The 22816-nt window shown below is 38.7% G+C and overlaps 1 protein-coding gene across 1 annotated transcript; it reads right to left on the bottom strand.

Moving 5' to 3' along the window:
- Positions 1-4493: 4493 nt before the first annotated feature.
- On the bottom strand, positions 4494-13417 carry RNF6 (ring finger protein 6). Its single transcript, XM_016224894.2, has 4 exons — positions 13342-13417; positions 11591-11801; positions 9883-9978; positions 4494-7331 (listed from the first exon to the last, which is right to left on the bottom strand). The coding sequence occupies exons 2-4, from the start codon at positions 11781-11783 to the stop codon at positions 5578-5580; spliced, it is 2043 nt and encodes a 680-aa protein (XP_016080380.2). The 5' UTR covers positions 11784-11801; positions 13342-13417; the 3' UTR covers positions 4494-5577.
- Between the last annotated feature and the right edge of the window lie 9399 nt (positions 13418-22816).

Raw genomic sequence — 22816 nt, 5'->3', positions numbered from 1 at the left:
AGAACTGTGAAGGGCAAGGTGAGAGACCCCCTAAATGGTAGAAAATGAGGCTGGAAAAGGTGGGCCAAAATATGAAGAATCTTTCATGTCATTCTAAAAACAGTAAGAAAGTCATGGGGGCAGCTGGGGAATGACATACCCAAACGTGCTTTGTAGAAAGATTGCACTGGAATGATTGGAAGGAAAACGTGAGAACACCTAAGAGACAATGGCAAGAATCTATGTGGGAAATGATAGCCCTCACGATGAAAATTAAAACAATGAGGATTCCAAAGGATGCAGGTTGGTCAACAGGATATGAGGAAAGAGGCAGAAGTCTGGGCTCTTATTTGTTTCCTTCTCAGGCCTTTAATTAGTGCTTGACTACCAAGCAAACATAAACCAAACAAACCAATCAACCAGCCCCGCTATCAAAAACAGCCACTGCCTGTGGTATTTTCCCTGATGACTCTGCTGTTGGTCTGATTGGACTAATTTGGGCAAATCTCCAATCTCTGGCAATAGATACAAGACCCCAAATAAAATTTTTAAGAAGCTAATTAAAGTTTTAAAGAAGTTGTATTGTCAAAAAAGCCCCTAACCTATTATACAGAGACTATGACTATTCAACATTATGGCAGTCCCTGAACCAAGCACTCACATCAAAGTGCTAAGATCACAAGCACCCCCTCAAACCTTTCCACAACCACCCCATCCCCATCCCCATCCCCACTCACTACCACCAACAGGGAGATCTTACCTCAGTGTCTTTTTGAAGGTGTCCCTAACTTAGGATCTAGACCAGATAAATTGGCTGGCCAAACAACTTACCCTACATCCAGATAAGTGAGTCAACAGAGAGAGAGATGAGACTCACTGTTCCTATCATTCATCTTACTTAGTTTGCTCAGCAAGATGTGGTATATATTCTGTAGCCAGTAATCAATGTCATTGACACTTCTTTTCCCTTTTTAGTTTGATCTTTATTCCACTTTACCTTATCAGGAAGACAGAAGCTATACTCATCATTTATCCCATAAACTGAATGGTGAGGAGTGGCAATTAAGCCTGATCAAATCCAAGCTAATGGGGGAATAGACACTATCCAGAGAACCTGACCTCAAAAGAGTGACTAAATTGTGTCACTTCACAATACAGAAACTCTAAGTCAATTTGGATCATCTTCCATTGGGGAGAATGTGAAAATGTTTGGAATTGCTCAGAAGACAGTTGGATTATGGTTAAGGAGCATTTTTTGCAATTAAATGTGTGAGGAGGGTGCATGTTATGGGACATGAAGAAGTAATTCCATCTTCAAATAAGACATTAATACAACAGAGGAAAGAATACATCTGAAAGTGGTGTTTTTTTATTATTATTGAGAGAGAAACATTAATGTAAGAAATGTCGATTGGTTGTCTCCCACGAATGTCCTGACCTCGGATGGAACCTACAACCTGTTTAGGTGACCTGATGGGTAATTGAACCTGACACCCTCTTATGCATGGGACTATGCTCCAACCAACTGAGCCACATCAGCCAGGGCCGAAAGTGTGTTGTTGTGTTTTTCATTTTCCAGAAGAAATGTGATCATTTACAAAAAAAAAAAAAAAAAAAAGGAAAATTATAGGGGACAACTCAGTGCCTTTAGAGATTTAATGCTAAAAAACCAAAAACCAAAACAAACAAAAAACAAAAACAAACTTGCTGTAATTATGGGTCCCCAGTTATCATAAGGGCAGATATATTCAGGGCCTAATACACACATAATTACTGAAAAAAAACTCATAATATGTCTTTAGAGACTGAAGAGACAATCACCACTAACACTCATAATCACGCGCTTTGGAACTCAGAACATTCGGCCTCCTCAATGAGTAGATAGGTCTGGCTTCCTGGGAAATCATCTCCTGTATATGTGTTAACAGATATCCAAGCTCTCCGATTTCCTGTGTTACACAAAATTGAGGGAGAGACCCCAAATGGGCCTGTTGCCAATGCCAAAGGAATACTAATTACCCCTTCACGTGGAGTGCTATTTCTACGCAATTCTTCCTCTGGCCAGAGATTATTCAAATAAAGAGATAAAGGAAGATTAGAAATTCATTATAAATTATTATCTAGGAATAATATTCATGAAAATAGCCCAGAGTCAGCATATTAACTCTGGTCCTTAACACAGATGCCTTGCTTCAGATGCCTCACTCACCTCTTTTCTGGATTCCTCCTTATAAAACAGATTCTTTTATCTTTCAGGAGCAGTCATCCTCTCTTCATTCTTGATACGGAAAGGATGTATTTGCATATGGAAATTAGGGTAATCACAAAGACATGACATAACCAAGTTATAAAATTAGAAAAAAATATCTTTAGAAGGAGCAAATTAGCCTGTAAACTTCCCAAGGCATGTCTGCTTCTCCAGAATGCAGTGCAGTGGGAAGAGCACAAGCTTTGGAGGCAAACAGTCCCGTGACTGACTCGATCAACTCTGCCACTATGTTAAGTAGCAATAATACTTCAAGGAGATCTTGCGAGGTTTAAATTATGAATTCATATTAAACATTGAAAATAACCTCATATGAGTGAATAACAGATGATCAAGTATGTGTCATAACAATGCTAGTTGAAACTAAAATCTAGGAAACAAGGTAAACGGATACATAATATATGGGAAAACAACTGGCAAGTTGACAGTTTAGAAATAGGTTTGTAAGACAGTGCAATATAAAGGAAACATAACATGGAGCATAATACTCAAATGAAAAATGTTAAATTATTTGTTCCTTTCTGTATTGGAACCACAAATGGTGCAATTATGGCAAAATAGAAGCTATAAATAGATAATGAGCCTTTGTATTTGTCTTCAGCCTTGTTTACTGGGAAATGAATGAAAATATTAAAGAAAACACTTCTTTGTTCCCAACTAGAATACCAATTTACAAAATCCATTAGGCTTTCCTGCTGCTTTCAGGGAATTTTCCACATAGTACATATCTATTTCTATTTCAAATGTGTATTTGGAATCTCTTCAGATGCTGGTGCTACCATGTCTTGCAAAAAACTAAGTCAAACAAAGAATAAACGTGTTTTTTTAAATCCCTGCTTTTTTTTTTTTTGCCCAGCCAGTGTGGCCCAGTGGTTGAGCATCAACCTATGATCCAGGAGATCAGGGTTCGATTCCCAGTCAGGGCACATGCCTGGGTTGCAGGCTTGATCCCCAGTAGGGGTTGTGCAGTAGGCAGCAGATCAATGACTCATCATTGATGTTTTTTTCTCTCTCTCTCCCTTCCTTTCTTTGAAATCAGTAAAGATGTATTTTTAAAAATAAAATAAAATCCCTACTTTTTTCATCCCCCCCCCTCCTTTCACTCTCCTCTCCATTATCCTAACTAATCAGGCCAGGGGAGGTAAGGCTTCCTGAGGAATATTCCATATAAGCAATAAATGCTGGATTTAGTCTCTTATCAAACAGTAAACTGAAATGAGTGAGATATGTGAATAAGGTTATGTTTAAAATAAATGTCTAAAGTGGCACAGCTTGTACCCTCCTTCACTCAGGTGATTCTCTGTGAATATATGACTCCCCTACGTTTTCATATTGATCTAGAAACCAAATGTCTCCCCCCCTGCAATATTTTTACACCCTTCTTTTTCCAGTTTTACTGCCATCACTCGAGGTTAGATAACAACTGATGATAATGATAACTGATAATAATTATCACAATAGTTCCTTTCCTGTTTTTGTTTTTTTTATTTTGCTTCCCATCTCTCTCCAGTCTATTGTGTTGTAAACACTGTACCACACCAGTCTTCCTGAAACATGAAATACGATCTTACCATCCAGAACTAAAATTCACCAAGAGACATCTAAAGTCTGTAAGGTAACCTAAAAATTCCTTAGTCTGGTATTTAAAGCTTTCAAATCAAACTTCCCAGTCCTATGTCCCATAACTGATCTACATAAATCATTTACTCCAAAAAAAGTCATGACCTTTACTAAACCCTTTCACTCCAGGTATTAAATGTACTCCTTAACAATTCCTGTGCAGGCATCTTACCAATTGAATTGAATACAGGGGTGTGCAAAAGTAGGTTTACAGTTGTGAGTTCATGAAACAAGAGTTTATTCTTGTTTTGTTTGTTATTTATTTGTAACAACTGTAAACCTACTTTTGCCCACCCCTTATAATCACTAATCATAAAGAAAAACTGCATCTTGAGATATATCAAAATCTTACAGAATCTAGTCTTCAAGTACATGTTCTTGTGATTTTGCCCAAGCAGTACTTCACCACAGGAAAACAATATCATATATTCACAAACAAACATGAAAGTCAAAACAGTATTTCATTGTCAATTGATTTTTACTTTTTAAGAGCAAATATGTCTTTCCCGTGAAGAAAGGACTTTATCTTTTGGTTCTTTGCTGACTTCTCAACACCTGCAACACCATAGCACCTAGTAGGTATGAAATACTTTTTTTTTTGAGTGAATAAGCTACAGTGGAACAATAGAACAGTTCACACACAGCTTTGTTTTAATATTTATTGGTAGAAATAGATCTTCAAGGTATACTTTGTGTTTATATAAATTCTACATTCTCTTAAGGGTATTTTGTTTGTTTTATTTGGAGTTTTTGGCCTCCAAGTGAACTTAACATATTATCTATGCATTTGATTCTTTAAAGACATTCTTTATACTCTAAAATTAAATCTGAGACTCCATGCATATTATGCACCTTACTTAATATAATTCAAAGAATTGTTTGCACTTACAAAAAAGTCACAAAAAGGCTGAACTCAAGTTAAATAACCTATGTTCTTAAGTGTCCATGTTCCGTTTCTGAATAAAGACTCGTTCAGTATTATATATTGCTTGCTGTCTAATAAGTCAGATTGTCAGAGACGCTTCATTAAATTATCTCTATTTTTAAATATCTTAATCCACTCCTTCCCAGAGATGATCTTGTAAATATTAAACATTTTGCCATATGCAGTATTAGTTGAAAAGCTTAAATAACAACCACACTGGTAGTTTTTAGACTGAGTATTTTAACCTTAAAATTATATAGTTATATATACACATATGGCATGCTGCATATTAAATTTAACATTTCAAGTAATTTAAATACATTTAGCAAACATTCAGCCAAACATTCTTTCATGAAAAGATATTGTCCTTAGAATAAAAAGGTAATGAAAGGCTTATTTAGACACCAATGTCTGGACATAGTACTTAGACTATGGAATTTGAAATTTCAAGTAAAGTTTGTTTACTATTAAGAAAAAGAAGATTGATTTTTAACCCACTGAACTGTGCAGTGTAGTGTATACAAAAGTGCTTAGCATGACAAAATTACCAAAATAAAAACATTTTAAAGGTTATTTGGTTCTAGCAATATTACTTTTGGATAATTTAACATTTGCATTTTAAATTTTATATAAATGTTCTCTCTTTAACAAGTTAAAAAAACACACAAAAAATAGTTTAAACTATAATAATCTGTTACTCTTCATCCTGGTTAGTTGACCACAAATAACAAAAGAATGCTTGAATATTCAGCTCTACTAAAATGCAATATTTGAATAAATCCATACTTCATCCATTGTGTGCTATACTGGACCCTAAGACAGGCTGCCGGCAGACAGGACAAGTGCAATTCTCTGAGAGCCATCGGTCAATACAATGAATGTGAAATTCATGCATGCAAGGTAATTGCCTGAGCTTGTTTCCAGTTACATAGTCACTGATACAAACACTACAGATTTTACCTAGTTCACTGTCAATACTGTTATGCTCATAGTTCCGGGTAGAAAGATTGTCAATCTGCTCTTTGGTTAAGCCACGTATGCGATCATCATCATCACCTTCATTTAGTAAAAAGAAGTGAGCAAGGCGAAGAATAGGTAATGTTCCAGTTTCCACTAAGTTATTTGAATTTCGCAACTGCCTACCACTTCTACTATTACTGTTTTGGGTATGAGGCTGGGTGGTCTCATTTTCACCACCCATTTCAATGCTGCCTTCTTGGGCCCGCCTGTCCTGAGAGGAACCTTCATGGTGCTGGCTGATGTCATTCACTAGGTTACTTAGTTCTGAGTGCATCCCTGGTAAATGCTGACCATTTCTCTGAATCTCTGACTCGGATTCGGCCTCCATTAGAGAACTCAATTCTCCAAATCCAGTCATGATCTGCCTTAAAATTGACCGAAGAGCCACTGAGGACGGTTCAACAAGCTCATTCTCAGATATCCTACGAAGAGGAACTGTTATGGTACTAACATAGGTTCGAATACCTGACCGCTCTAAACGAGAAATAGTTCGGCGAAAGCCCCCGCTATTGCTTTCAATAGTGACTGTATTTTCTGCTAGCCCTACCCGAGATCGAGTTCTGTTTGCAATACTATCCTGATCTCTGTTCTCTCCAGGACGAATCCTTCTCACTTGAAGGTCCAGTGTGATTGTTGGATGTCGTGCGGCACTTGAGGATCTGCTAGATTCTTCTCCTTCTTCTACTGTTATTCTTGACACAAGTCTTGAGTTAGAGAATGGGGTATATGCTGTACCTCTACGTGCTCTATCTTGTTCTAAAAAGACATGAGTTATACCTCTCCTCCTAACAGACCTTCTAACGGTTTGTCGTAAAGGTCTACCTTCCCTTTGTGAATTACGATAACCAGTGCCACTTTGTCTCTGAATTGGTGAACGGCTTCGACTATTGAAAGTAGACCGTAATCTTATTGGCTCTAATCTTTGGTTTGTATTCCTCACTGTAACATTAGTTCTAGCCCCATTTTCCCAAACATGTGCTGCTCCAAATCGCTGCCCCTCCCTTTGCCTGAGTTCACTATCGCCTGACTGGTTTGTGTGACTACTGAAATTACCAAGTGGAGCACTAGTTCTAGGAATGCCAACTGCTCCCCCAGTTCCATTTCTTAATCTTACTGATGCTGAGAAAGATCTTTCTGCTGAATTCTGCCCCCTTGAGCCAAGTCTAGTCCTTGGAATGTTGGAACTACCACCACTGAAATTCACTGAGGTTTGGCTTCTTGTTCGCCTAGCCACAGGACTAGTTGATCTCTGCTGTCTACTTGTAGTACGATCACTGCCAATATCTGAAAGTGGAATGCCCGTATTATCTTCATCATGGGTTTCAAATCCTCTATTCTCATGATTGATGTGGATTTCCAGACTAAACCGAAACTCTCCACTATTTGGGTTTGTTCGACTCACAGCTCTCCAAGTTTGGTTCCCATTTTGTCCACTTCGAATTGCATTGCCTGTACGACGAAAGGTATTTAACCATTCTAGTAGAGAATCTTCATCTGAACTTTCTCTAGGGACTTCTGAGTCTGGAAAGCAAACCAAATCAACTTAAGATCAATTCTTAAAATCTATGCTTAGATTTTTATTGAAAGCTTGTAAAATAAAGTTTTCATTAAATTAAAGAACATCTGTGCATTTTATTGAATAAAAAATGGCAAAGAAAATTGTATGAAAGAAAGGTTGTACGCTAAAGCATATTATAATATACTTATGTATTATAAAACCTTAAATACTATTTATGCTAAGCTGTGAAGAAATCCTCACTCTTGCTTTCTATATGCCTGTTAATAGCCAAATATTAAGGCAAATGAGAAATATGTCCCCATATCAAAATTATACATCTAGATTGCTTTATTCATATGGCAATATCAATAAAATACAGTGGAAAATTTATATATAATTCACCCTAAATCTGTAGGATCCTTCTGGAAAAGATAACTCAATTGACATTTTTGCAACTAGGTATTTTTGTAACCCTGGGAATTTTATCCTATTTCTCAGGACGTGCCAAAAATGTAGAGCTAAAGAAATCTGGCTTTCTGAATACACTGTTAGAACGACATTATCTGTCTTTAGGGTGTTAAGTTCTCTATCGCTGTATCCTTATCTGTAAATTGGAGATAGCAGTATAAATGTCACAGAATTATCATGAGGATAAAATAAGCTATTGTACATAAAATGAATAGTACAATACATGGCACACAGGAAGCACCCAATAAATGTTAGCCATTATACAAAATATAACAAAATACACTTTCTGTTCATTTAGAACATAAGCTCCATGAAGACTAAAGGTTTTATCTTATTTTATTCACTGGTAAATCCCCAACATCTACAACAGCATCTGGTCCAAATCAGACTACCAATTAATATTGCTGAATGAATCAATTTAGAAATAAATGTGTCCCTGATTCACTTCTTTGATCTGATACTGTTACTGTGGCAAGCTTCAGTTTTCCATATTTAACCAGTGGATCATACAAAGTGCAAAACTGAATGAAAAGCACATTAACTATTTAGACTTTAACCTTAAAGTTTGTTCTACTCAAAAACAGCTATTAAATGAGATTGCTTTGGTTTCATTTCATTATTGCAATCTCTCATAAAAAGCTTCTATAAATGTTGACTTAAAGCTGTTAATCAGCTGCTGGTGTCATAAAAGAAACACCAATCTTAGCCATATTCTAGAGATATAGGCTATTTTATACATGGTAAGTACATTTTCAATTAAAACAAAGGACCAGTATTACCAGTTGTACCAATATGGTAGTATAATTTACATATCTAAACATAAAGTAGAACAAGGGTTAATATCCAATTTCCATTTTAATTTGGAAAAGACATTAGTAAAACGCAGGTAAACATTAATCATTCTAAATGCTACTTCCTTCTTTAGTTACTAGAATGTAGTGATAAGGGTGTGTGTCCAAGAGTTCACTATCTAAAAAAATCTATCCTACCTTTCTTCCATTGTAAATGCAGCATAGTGGTCATGTGGACAGCCTGGCAGTTAGGTGTGGCCATATGACTAAGTTCTCATCAATGGAATGGGAGTGGAAGTGATATATTTCACTTTCAGGCTGGTGCTTGCATCTCCTTCATGACAGCTGGAACCTAGATATGATTGTGACTTAGCTTGATCATTCAAACAATACCCTGGATCATGCAAAACTTTGTGTCATAGTGCAGTGGTCCTATATCTATCTATCTTGTCCAATGCAAAAGCCACTAGCCACATGTGACTATTAAGCACTTGAATGTGGCTAACATGACTGAGGCACTGGATTTTTTATTTCACTTGAATTTAAATAGTCACATGTGGATGACACAGAAGTAGAAACTGATGACTGGCTGGGTCCCAGGAGGATTTATAGAGCCAAGTTTGCCTATCTTCCCTGTCTGTTAACATGAAAGACAAAAAAACTTCTTTCTTATTGAGCCATTGCATTTTTTGGTTATTAATAGTCTTTGCCCTAACTAACATAATGCTCTTACATTACATATGAAACTACTAGTAATAAATACCTCTGGGGAAGGAAGGGGAACTGGTAAGATCGACATTAAAGTTGGCTTTACTTTTAACTTTATATACTTTAGTTTGAATTCTTTTCACAAGCACTTTATTTTTTATCAGAACTTCTTATATTATGACTTAAGTGTTTGTTCAAGCAAACACAAAAACAACAAAACAAGAAAAACAGGTTTCCCGACTCAGTCTTTCTGTATTGCTCTGCATAAATTTAGAAGCTAGGTTTAGTTATATTACTTTAAAGAAAGAAGTTCATTCTAAGATTAAAAAGAACTATGCTGGTTATTAACTTAATTGTGTACTATTTCACATATATGAGCTCCTTGAAAGTAATCTGTGTGTGTAAGACATCTGCGTGTCTCACATTACCTAATTATACATCCCTGTGCTATATTGCCTAATTATACTGTTTTGCATATACCACATAAATACTATCTGAGTAGCATATCAAAACTGGAAAACATTAAAAACAAACATATTGTACAAGCAATTCATTTCTGCAATTGCTCTAATCAAACATGTTCATTATGGAAAGGAGTCCACACTACCTCTGATATTTGTCCCATTTCTCAAGTCAGGCTGAGATACTAGTTGTTCCTTGACTCCATCTAACCGCTGTTGTAGTTCTTCTGATGTTATTTCTCCTAAAACAATGAAAAATTGCTAACTGAAATTAAAAACTTTCAAATTACTAAGTTTTATTATAACTCATGAAGGGTAAGACTAATCTTTAGCTGTAAAAGACATTCTATTGTTTTCATGTTCTATAAATTGAAAATAGTTAAAAATATTTAAATGGTGCAAATATACATCACTTTGGTTGTTTTAATATTTTATTAAAATTAAGATTTAATTTAAATAATTTATAAAGAGCTCTGTTGATACACTTAGGAAACCATAAGCTATAATTCCATGGATTTTTGTCAGAGTTAAAAAGCAATTAAGAAGGGAGTATTTCTAGAGAAAACTTCAAATCTTTATTTACTTGAATTTTACCTCAATAGTTCATGATATGGGTCATCAATATATAATGTGCAAATACACACTATATAAATATGTAATATAAAAAGATACAAGTTTCAATGAGTTCACATAAAATAAATTTGTAAAAATTTTATAGAGCACATTGAACTTTTTGGTAGTTATTAATTCAGTTAAATTAATTATAATATTTAAAATGAATTACATTGGGTTTTAAATACAGTAGTCCCCCCCTTATCTGTGGGAGATATGTTCCAAGACCCCCAGTGGATGCCTGAAACTGTGGATAGTGTCAAACTCTATATATACTATGTTTTTTCCTATACATACATACCTATGATAAAGTTTAATTTATAATTAGGCACAGTAAAAGATTAACAACAATGATAATAAAACAAAACTATTATAACAATATACCGTAACTAAGTTATGTGAATGGCTTTGGGCCATTACTAAGTAAAATAAAGGTTACTTCAACACAAGTACTATAATACCACCACAGCTGATCTGGTAACAGAGATGGCTACTAAGTGAGTAATGGCTGGGTAATGTATGCAGCGTAATACAATGGACAAAGGGATGATTACATCCAGGGCAGGGCGGTGCAAGATTTCATCATGGTACTGAGAATGGCATGACATTTATTTATTACCTTGGGTAACTGAAACCTTGGAAAAATAAACCATGGATAAACAAGGGCTGCAGGGGGATGGACACACGACTACCATAATTTTATTTGTACAAATATTACTTAAGAGAAATAGGGCCATCTGTGTAAATATTTGACACTATTATGTACATTAACCTGTCTGCTAGTTTGGCATTTTTATAACAGTGCTCCATGTATAATATTCTTACCTACTTATAAAATACACAAGTAAGCCAGTGATTCTCTACTTTGTTATATTAAAAAGTTCTTGCCCTGGCCAGTGTGGCCCAGTTGTTTGGAGCATCCTCCTGTATACTGAAAGGTTGTGGGTTAGGATCCTGGTCAGAGCACATACCTAGGTTGCAGGTTCAATCTCCAGTCGGGGCATGTACAGAAGGCAAACAATCAATGTTCTCACATTGATGTTTCCCTCTCTCTCTCTCCCTCCCCTTCCCTTTCTCTAAAATCAATAAGCATATCCTTGAGTGAAGATTAAAAAAAAATTCTTAAATTCACAGAAATAGTACACTATATTTTGGAAGGAAGTAGGGGGAAAAACTCTACTTATTTTTAAATTCTTCCTTATGATGATGAAAAAGGTGTCTCCTCTTTTACCCATCTCTTACCAGGGGTGCCTAAAAGATTATGGTCTCTCATTAGTCGGTAATCTTCATCACTGAGTTCATTAATAAACTGATAATAAGCTTCCTCTCTGTGGAGACGCTCTTGTTGCCATCTTCTCTCATTTTCTTGATGATCATGGTCTTGAAATGAGGTTTCTTCACCACCATCATCTGATCTAGATCTAGACTGATTCATACTGAGATTCCTGGCTTTCTGTTCAAACAATATATATAAAATTCAAGGTATTAGTCATGGACCACATATGGCTTCATGTTTTTAACTTAGTTTTTTTTTTTTCATTTTAAAATTCTGTCCTCTATTCAAAGACTTCATGTGCCAAATCTTGCAGTGAAAAACTTACATATAAAATGAAAACCAGTTTCTAGGAGCTAGAACACAATTGGACCTACTTCTTTGTTTAAAGCTATTGTTTAAGTCAGACTGGATTTGGTTTCACCACACATTTCTCATGCCTGAATACCAAAGTGATTATCTCATTTTTTACCCTTTCACTCTCCAGTAAAGTTGGTCTAAAAGCTTTCATTAATATTTCAAATATCTGGGTACTTCATGTTAGCACACAAATTTTAAGCATGAATCATACACATTCTTTATTTAATAAGCAAATAGCTATTGGGAGGCTATTATTTACATTTATTTCCAGCAAGGGTATTCTTCTCGAAATAAAGCTCATAAATGTAATATTACACCCCCCCACCGGGACCCAATTGTACTTTTGATGAGGTAAAAATAATTTAGCTGACTGCATCTATTGAAAAGACTTAGAATTGATGTCTCCTTAAATCTAACAGGAAAAAATACCTAGTCATGGCTCTGAGGTTTGTTAAAGTGCATCAGAGCACTTTGTGTCTCCCTATCCCAAACCTCACCCCTAAACCTGGAATAGTCTAGTCCCAGAGGTTTCTGAGTGCCAGTGAAACATGCTGATATTGCCAAGGCAAACACTATCTTTGGGATTCTACCTAAATGTCATTCCTGAGCAGCTTACTTTTAAACTATAAGGATATGAAGAAATTCTTTGTTTCATAAATATTTTAGAACTTCTTAAACACATCTATTTAGTAAGTCATTAAAGCAACAGTTCTCAACTGGGAGTGCACATCAAACTCAATTGAGAAAAATTTTAAGAAATACAGATACCCAGATCTCATCCCCAATCCTTGGTCAGAATTTTCCAGGGTATCATGCTAAGTCAGTCTTTAAGAGCTAACTTGGGTGTCTCTGTGGATGAAATAAACTATCCCTTAATAATTTCTGGTATGTAATATACCACATGACTTAATAGAAGCTGGATGATCTAATGACTAGGTTGCCAGTGAAGCAACTGTTGTGACTCTTACTGTTTAACAAGCAAACTACAAGTCTAAACTGTTGTATGATTAAGCAATAAACCAATTCTGTGCATATCCTAACATTAAATTACAAATTCAAGGATTTTTTACAGTGATTATTACATCATTTTTAAAGGAAAGATCTAGTAGCACTATCCAATCAATTGCAAATTAACATTACTAAAGACTCAAGATTTATTTTCAGAATAACAGGACTAGATAATCATTAGTAAAGAGCATATTTGGCAGGAACAGTAGTAATATGATTTTTGTATTTAACAATTTAAGAATTTGAATCCTATTAAAAAATCAAGCTACCCTAATAGTATTCAAAATTTAAGAGCTTCTCCTCAAAGGTAATTTTCTTGTATAATTAACCACAATTAAATCAAAGTGAATACCTTATTTTCCTTTCAACATGCTTTTAATATATGCAATGGTATCCATCCTTCAGTGGTTTTTGTGCTTTGAGAGCTGCCCATCTGAAGCAATAAAAGAGTTAAATTATACAATAAGTTGTCTCTTTGAAAGCTAGGAGCCTATGGCAGTCCCCTAACCCTGCTGCAAAGTCAAAGCAAAATCTCCAGTGAATTTTGTTGGACGCTCACCTAGAAAATTAGATCCCCAAATAATTCGATCATGGAAAGCTCCCCCAAGGCCTTTTCTCTCTCCACAGAGACTAGGCCTTGCCTCCTACACTGTCACTGCTCCTGGGATCACAACTCCTCTCTCAAAGGCCTTCCTTCCAATCGCGTTCCCATTCGGTTGTTGCCAGGGTTAGGTGTCCCCAATTTACTTCTAATCCTGCACTTTCTTGCCACCCCCGCCCTCCGTCTGGCTACTGGCTCCTTTTCTGACCGTTGCAACCAAGGCTCGCGCCGGGGTCCGGTCCCCACTACAATCAACAGACTAGACTCAAGAGTCCAACCAACCTCTTCCCAACCGAGCCTCAAGTAACGCTTCCCTAGCGACCCAGATTCCCACAGGGAAGCAGGTGACAGACGGTGCGTCTGAACCAATCACCAGCTAGGGGAGCTCCGTCAGAGAGACGTGAACCAATCGGAGACGAGATGGGGGCCCTCAAGGCAGGCCTGCTTTCTCAGCGTCTCCCGGAAGTAGTGGTGGATCCCGCCGCGTTCTCCCGAGCTCACCTCGCCGGGAGCCGGGTTGTCCTGCTCCTGCCCGGAGAAAAATCCGTGGCGGGCCGCTGACCTTTCAGTCCCCGAGGCTGTGACCCGGAGGCGGGAGAGGCTTCCCCCCGGAGGCCGCTGCGCCCTCTAATCTATTGAAGAGAAGCTGGAAGCCCAAGCTGCAGCTTGGAATCGTTCAGCTGGAGGGAGGATGTGGAGGGGGGAACGGCAAGCCCTAGCCGTTCTTCCCCACGCTCTGGTTAACCCCCTCCGGAGGGAGGAGACGCTGGCGAGTGCTTCTGAGAACTGCGTCCGGCGGGATCCGGGAGGCCCGCCTGCCGCGTTCCGCCCTCCACGCCGCGGTCTGGGCGCTGACGCCCGCCGTGGGGCGTCAGTGGCCTCCGTACCCGGCCCCTCGGCGCTCACGGCAGCCCCGTAGGCCCAGGGGCACGGCTTGCTTTCCGCTCATGGGACGTGCCAGCACCTACGCCGCGCTTTGGTGTCGCTTGTTTGCTCCACCTGGCCACAGAGTGCGACCAGCAGTCCGTTCCTATCTCTTAATGTCCAGGTATCCCGTAGCTGACCAACCAGGCTCTTTCCCTTCTGGCTCATTAGGACCTGGAAATGACAAATCCTAATCAATTCTGGAGTGCTTCTATTTGCGTTTTTTAACATCCCCCTCGGAAGGCACTTTGAAACCCCGCACATTCACTTCTCTGATATTGCTTCTGAGATGAGACGCTTACTAAACTCACCGTTAGTTAAGCCCTTGACTAGGACTCTGCCCAGCCTCGTAATAGACTCCATCCCCGACATCCTACCATCCAGAAGACTTAATCATTGCACAGTGCTCACCCTGCTGTTATTCTTCATTTCATTCATTCATTCATTCATTGCATGAGGAGATACTCAAGCTGAGCGCCTGGGTAACAGACAGATGTAGTCTTTAGCATCTATGTGCTACCAGCGTGGTAGATGTAGATGGACAACTAAATAAGAAATCAGCGTATTCTTATAGATCCTAAAATGGAAATAAATAAATATTGCAGTCTACAAGGCCCTTCAGATATTTTTGCTGCATACCTCTTACAGACTGATCTCTTCTTGGCATTACAGAACTACTTGAAGTTCAACAATCAGAGGAATTCCTAAGCAATGCCCAGCACCACATATACTTAATTTCCTTTATCTCCGGGGTTTCAGCTCATATCTCATTTTCAAGGATTTTTAAAATGATACTTCTGAAATGACTCCCTCACCCCACCCTCCAGCCAAATCTCCACACATAAAACTAGGAAGATGTCCCGTTAGGAGCTACCATAGCTCACTCTGTATAACTCCATTTTAGCACATTCACTTACCTAAATACTTACTGAGTGCTCCTAATCTATTAGGTGCTAGTAATAGCAGCAGAGAATAAGACAATAAAGGTCCTTGCTCTCCTTTTCAATGGAAACAGGCAGCCACTGAGAAAGTACTTACAATGATTTTCTGTTAATTTATAAGTCTCCCCATCCAAGAGTCTAAACTCCTTAAGTTTGAACAAATGGTTTTATTCATACTTATAGTCCCCAGAACTTAGCACAACACCTGGCACAATATTCTCCTCAGCCTACTGCATGGATGAGCAGAGAAAAATGCAAACTTTTTGCAAACAAGATTAGTGTATGTTAGTGCAATCACCTCAGAAATTGTGAGTACAAGTCAAAAAACACACATATAATGTATCCAAAACACAAGCAGAAATGCATTTTAAAGTGTGTAATATTCCATCAAGTGCAAAATACATTTTAAATATTAAACTGAAAAAAACATGTATATATTCTAAGAGTAAAAAAAAATGCAAAATCCAGTCAAGAAGTGATTTACCTGATGAGAAGCTGCAGATTTTTGTGAGTAGATGGGCAATATATGTAACTTAAATCCAACACCTTGCTTCAGTTTTTGTAGCCCAAGGAAAAGTGATAGATATGATAATTGGGACAGAGAGATGAATTATTCTGGATATCTGTATTTCCAGGTCTCAGGACCTGCCAAAATCTCTGCTCTAATTAATCTCTATTTACTGGAATGGTACCTGGCCTTTTTAGTGTGTGTGCATCTTTTAACTCCAGGATATTTTACAATTAAGAATTTTAAAATGTGGTATTTTGTTACGACAGCCCTAGCAAACTAACACACTCCCTATAGCAATAGTTTAGAGTTTTACTCTACCAGAAATTCCTCCAGATAGAAGTGTGAGCCCAGGGAAATGGAGGACTCAGCCTTCTAAACCTGTGTTCTAGAGATGTCCATCATTTCCTTTCGGAGAACTTGCCCGCTGCTCAGAAGGAGCAGCTCTAACCATGTGACCCCACCTCTCTGGCCACAGCTATTTAAAACAAGATGCATGCTCCAGATTTCCTGGCAATTTGGAATTATGTCATGGAGACTTTGTTGGTTAACTGTGAGTAAAAGAACTGAAGGGTCATATAGACTAAAAGGCTAAGACCTCTCAGATGGAGGCTATAAGGCAAGTAGATAAGTAATTAAAAAAAGAAACAAAGAGCCTTCTGTTTCCCAAGGGCTCAGCTATTTTGCCAACAAATAGGTTTGTGAGATTCTCTTGTGTCTTTACATCATTCTCTCTTTTTAATTGGGCTCTTTTGCTGGGGTTCTTGCAGTTCAAGAATCGTCCTTTGATCAGCCACAGTTCAAGGCAGTATACAAAAATCACTCTACCTTTTCAGATCAGAAAGGTAATTGGGCACCTACAAAATCTGTGTAATGGGTAAAGGAATGGGCTAAAGTTGAGCCTCAGACTGACTCCCACATTCATATGGGACTAATTTGAGAAGAGAAGCACCACCTCTGATGTTGTGGGTAGAAATATGGCCTCTGCTTTGGTTCAGTTTCCCACATTTTGATGAATACATTTAACTGGAAGAATATAATTTGCATCCACAACTGTGATTGCAAGGAAGTCTGGGTAACATCACTTTTAGTTTTCCAGACTTTATACAAGATGACACACTAGAAGAGGAGAATGGAGCTTGAGCAAAAAAACCCAAAATACCCAACACTATTCTCATCAATCTCTCCTATCCAATTAGGCAAAGACTGTATTGGGTCAAGTTCTCCAGAAATAGAGCCTGAGGCAAGGATTCTTGATTTATTAGGGGAGTGCTCTCGGGAGAAAGGGAGTGAAGGAAGCAGGACTGGCTAGGAAGACAAAGAAACAAGAATGAGCCTCAGCTGATCCCACATAATTCACCAGCAAATGTTAACCAAAAAGGAAGTTTTTTGTACCCCTATGCCATTGGACAAGATCTTCAGGGCCAGGAAAGCAGCAGAGCCTCATTAGTGAGATGGCTCCTGTTTTGGCCAAGGACAATTCTCTAGAGAAGGTGGCATCTGGAATTGTTATTTAACACTCACAGCAGCTGGAGTAGAGATGTGCTAGCTTAGAAAGTGGGTTTGGGCAGGCCACCAACAGAATTCACTATGGTTCACCCTTTTCTTAGACCATTTACTTTTCACATTAAGTTACTCCATCCAAGCACAGTTTCTCCAGAATTTGTATTAGTCAAAACTTCTGGGAAATTTCGTAAGAGGAGGGTAATGGGACGAATTACAGTCCCCACTGCTACAGCTGGCCCCAAGGTGGTAACTGATATTATCTCCCTCCTCCACCACACTTTCTGGATTCCCCTCTCCTTGAGCTATCACTTCTGCTGCTGTAGGTGGCTTGACTGATGGATTGACGCAGGCCGTCATCACGGAGGGGTTTGAGGCCCTGATGATCACATTCTTACCAGGCTGTAGTTGCTGTATTTGCCAGTTTATAGTTCCAGTGAGGCGTGGAAATACTGAGAAACGCCTACGGTGAGCTCCTGAGTGCCAAGCATATTCCTCTTCGCTGCCTTTATATTGCAGCCCCACCTCCTTCTGATAATTTGCTATTTTACTAGAAGAGACATCAGAACAGGGACGGCAAGTCCATATGAAGGTCAATGTGGGTGGAAAAGGCAGCAAATACTGATGCCATGTTCCAGACACTACACCAACTGTTCTCCGAGCAGCCTGAGGGCGCAGCACCCAGTAGGAGCTCAGTAAATATTGTCATATGGAGAACAGAGCGGGGATGGAGCAGAAGGCAGGTGAGAGGAAATGACTTCCATGTGAAAAGTCTTTTAAATACGAAAGATGTTACATCTGGAAGGGACTGCAAAAACCAGCTGGACTGGGGAGAACAGGAGACAAGAACATCAAACTGGAAGTACCAGAAACTAACTTCAGCACGCACTGTTTATACTTAGAATGTGTGTTCCAGGGAGAAAGCACGCATGGGGGTTCCCGGGCTAGTCCCAAAATACACATTTAAGCCGCAGTGGATCTCAATTCTGAATCATCTACATTGGGGTTTGACTTCCTGGGATCACATGTAAAGAAAGTATTGTGGGCAGAAATGAGGAGGAGGGAGGGGAACAGAAAAAGGAGCATTTTCTGACAGTCACTTAGAAACAGAGTTTCTAATCTACAAATTGATTGTGTTTGAAAGTTTGTAAATTGCTTATCAGAACTCATTTCATGAAAAAAAGTTTATGTGTTGGTTTAGTTTCTAACTAGCCCACAGAGCTTAAGTGGTAATTTGGTTGAAATCAATTTATTTTTATTTTATTTGATCCCTACTGTTTTTGCCCTGTAGGTTTATCCTTTTACTTTTTTCAGTTTCTTCTTTTGCTATCTGTGTGGCCTTGAGCAAATTACTTAATCTGTATGTGCTTCAGTTTCCTAACCTGTAAAATAAGGATATAAGTGCAGCACCTACCTAATTCAGAGGATTAAATGAGTTAATACCTTGCACATAGAAAATATTCAATAAATAATATTGATTATTGTTATTCCTATTGCCACATTATTATTATGTGTCTTAGGTTGGCTCTTCCCCATCCCCTCAAAGTAAGAGCCTTAGACGAGGAGTCATGTGAAAATGATTTATTTAGGAAGTGCTCCCAGGAAAAACCAGTAAAGGAGTGGGAGGAAAGGGAAAAAGCCCAAGTAAGGGTACAATATCCAATTTGACCTAAATTCAGAGGGGACATAGGAGACAGTGTGGGTCACCCCAGTGCTGTCCCAATCAGAGGCCATAAGAGCAGGAGAATTGATACTTGTACCCACAGTCATTAAGTTAAGGTGAGGGTGGCTTAATTCCCAGGTAGTACTTCAGCTTTGTATGTGAAAGGGGGTTCTGGTAGCCTAAGGGTGGTAGTCCCACAAACAGGTAAAGAAATCTGAAGGGGTAGGGGTCGGTGCACTGACTGGGCATCTGCTCGCTACATCATCATCATCATCATCACCACCACCATCACCATCTCCCATAAAACACACAATAATACATAGTGCGAAAAGCACTGTGTTAGGTTCTGAGGCTAAAAAGAGCTATAAAAAATAACATTGAATATAAACTGTAACTGGAAAAAAATAAAAAAATTTTCAAAAGAATAAACCAGTCACAGTGCAATTCACCAAAGAGGGAGTACAGGACAACACTGGGTGAACTTAACGGACTGGTCAAATTTTTCAGAAGACTAGCTTAGGGAAATTAACTTTTCCAAATAAAAATAAAAAAACGTAAAAAATTTTTTAAAACAGTCCCTGTCCTACACCTTAGAATCCTGTTGAAGAGACAGGACAAACACACAGAGGTAAAAGAAGTATATGCTAAGTGCCAAATAAATGTAAACAAGGCATTACTACGGGAGTATATCTGCACTGGGTGATCAGGAAAGATCCCAGAAGTACCTGAATTGGATCTCCAAGACTGGGTAGGATTTAGATATGTAAAGAAGAAAGGAAGTGTCGATGGGAAAAGGAGTGGAATGATGAATGTTTTAGGGAGAATCAATAAACTTGCTCTAATGTAGTGGTTCTCTACCTTGAATGCTCATTAGAATCACCAGGGAGCTTTAAAAATCCCAGTGCCCAGCTGTAGCCCAGATCAATTACATCAGAATTGCTGGGGTGAGTCCCAGATATTTCCAATGGACACCGAAGGTTGAGAACCACTGTTTTATTGGATAGGAAGCAGCTTATGAGAAACTGGTTAGGATATTAGACATTCAGAAGAGCTCAGATTGTGGAAAACTTAGCTATGTGGAGCTAGGTATTTCAATTTAATTCTAATGTTTCTATTGCGAGCTGCCTTAAAGTATTTTCATGTCAGGTTAAAGTAAATACAGAGCCTGGAATATTAGATGAAGCAGTTTGAACTTTATGCTGTAGGCAGTGAAAAGCCACACCAGGTCCTTGAAGATTTTTGAGCAGAGGAATGATGTAAATAAAACAACATTTTCAAACTTAAACAGGATGTAGGGTTTCAGAGCAGAAAGGAACTTGACCTTGGCTGGTAGGGGAGAAGGGCTACTAAGGGAGAAAAAAATTCCAGAGGTTCTGGGCATGAAGTTGCATGGAAACAAATAGCCTTGGGTATCAAGTGTCAGGTGGTTGTAGAGGTGACCTCACCATGTTTACGTGCAACAGAAAGAGAGCTGTGTGGCTCACAGGAGATCTATGTTTGTACAGGAACCAGCCAGCAAAGACTTGACTCTCCTGGTGACTGGGCCTGAGCAACAGAGTCCAGCTCACTGGAAGGTGTAACATACTAGAACAAGAAGTCAGAGAAATATATTAAGCCTTGAAAAAGTAAACACAAAACTAAACTGTGTTCACATAGATTACCTGCTACACTAGGGTGTAGCAAAACATTTTAAACTGAAAAATAGAAAGTAATATGCTTGTGCAAGAAAAAAGATGTCCAATAAAGGCAAAAAGGACAAAATTATATAGTGCTGTGTATCGATTTAAAGAGGTAGATTTTTAATAGTTATAGACCATGAGAGCAGAATTCATCAACAACTGATGTGAGAGGTTTCCAGTTAGGGGTGACCTTATCAGTCATAGTAATGGAAATCTATTTGCTACAAAAAGGAGAAATCATTTTTAACCTGTTCCTTATATTATTTTTCAGCTGTCTGTTTTACTTAGTATGTACTTGATGGAAAGGTCTTGCTACCATACACAGATATTAAGGAAGCAAGAAATGAGGACAGGTATTTATTTTTCAAATTTTCTCACAAAAAATTTAAGTTGAAAAAATTCGAGCTAGTGTTATGATATGAAAGAGGAAATCCTGTTCCCCTTTTCTTCCTTACCAGCTTAAATGTCATGGTCTGTCATTTTCACTACTCTGCTGCCAATAATCCTGGCCTCCCCCACCCCCCAACCCCTTGCCTCATCTGATTGTGATCATACCTACCCGGTGAGGCCCTAACCTTGGATGAATCCAACATCTGTCTTTGCCTTGGCCTCCGCCTGGGCTGATGAGTGCTGGTGATGAAAATCTCACAATAGGGCAGATGAATATTGATATGAATGCATGGGCACACCTGCAAATGGGCCCTTTACATTGGCTACAAGTCCTACCATGATATCCTGCCAGCTCTCATTTCCATTTGGCCCAGAGATTGTTAGAAACTGCAGTCTTTTTAGATATGCAGTCATTGCTTTTTACCTTCCACCTCATCTTCTCATCACAGCGGGTGAACTTTTCTTTTACCTTCTAGAGAAAACCAAAGCCATCTGAAAAGGCGCTGCTTCAACTTTCACCAAATCTACAGATTCATATGTGTCTATACTTAGGTAGATTAAAACACACAACCAGAATATTTCAGACTTCCTACTATCTAGAGGTGGAGTCTGCTTGCCCACTCTTTCAATCTGGGCTGCTGCTCTTGTGCCTTGCTTTAACCAACAGAAAGTGGTGGAAGTGATATTGTGTAAGTTGAGTCCAGGCCCCAGGAGACCTTAAGTTTTACCTTTACCCCCTTAGAGCACACCCCCATGGTGTAAGTTTGAGCTTGACTGCTGAATGGGAAAGACCATGTAGAGAGGCCCAGGAAAGAGCCAGGACCAAGGCTATGGAAATAGAAATAAGGTCATGTTAGACCCTCCAGCTCCAGTCTAGCATCTGCCTGCAGCCGCATGAGTAACTTCAGGTGAGACCAGCAGAGCCCCTCAGTTAAGCCCAGCCAGCCTATGGAATTGTGAGAGATAATAAATTCTTGTTTTATTCCTGCATTTTGGAGCAGACTGTGTGGCAGCAACAGATATTTATGGCGATTCTTAGCCTTTTCTCCTTCCCACCTGTTAACCACAGAAGAGATGTTCAAGCACAGGCTTTCCACCTCTGCTCCGGCCATTCTCTCTTGCTATTTTGGAGGTACACAACTACATGTTACCCTTAATATCTCCCTTGCAACTGGTTCCATCTAATCAGCAATGAAATATCTCCAGTCTCTTCTGAATAATAAAGTTTCCTTCAATCCCATGTTCACTTCCAGCGAAAGCCCTGATACCATAAGCCCTACCCTTCATTTCTCCTTCACAGCTAACATCATGAATGTGGATAATAGCTGACATGTACAGAACACTTACCACATGCTAGGCACAATTCTAAAAACTTTACATATACCTGTATTATTAATGCCCTTAACCATCACTACAACCCTATGAGATAGTTACTCCTTCTATTCCGATTTTACAGGGGAGGAAAAGGAGGCACAGGAAAGTAGAGCAGCTTGCCCCATTGCAGGCGTGGGCACAGGAGCCAGGCTGCAGGGCTACAGAGTCAGCTCTCTTAACCTTCTGTGTAAATGAATCTAATACTCATTGTTCCATTTCCTGAACTCACACTTACCCTTCAATC

This window comes from Miniopterus natalensis, chromosome 2 (genome assembly GCF_054644295.1).
Source record: "Miniopterus natalensis isolate mMinNat1 chromosome 2, mMinNat1.hap1, whole genome shotgun sequence".
In the NCBI taxonomy this organism is placed as follows: domain Eukaryota; kingdom Metazoa; phylum Chordata; class Mammalia; order Chiroptera; family Miniopteridae; genus Miniopterus; species Miniopterus natalensis.
Note: the sequence above shows the minus strand (reverse complement) of the source record. Positions and strands in the feature narration are given on the sequence as shown.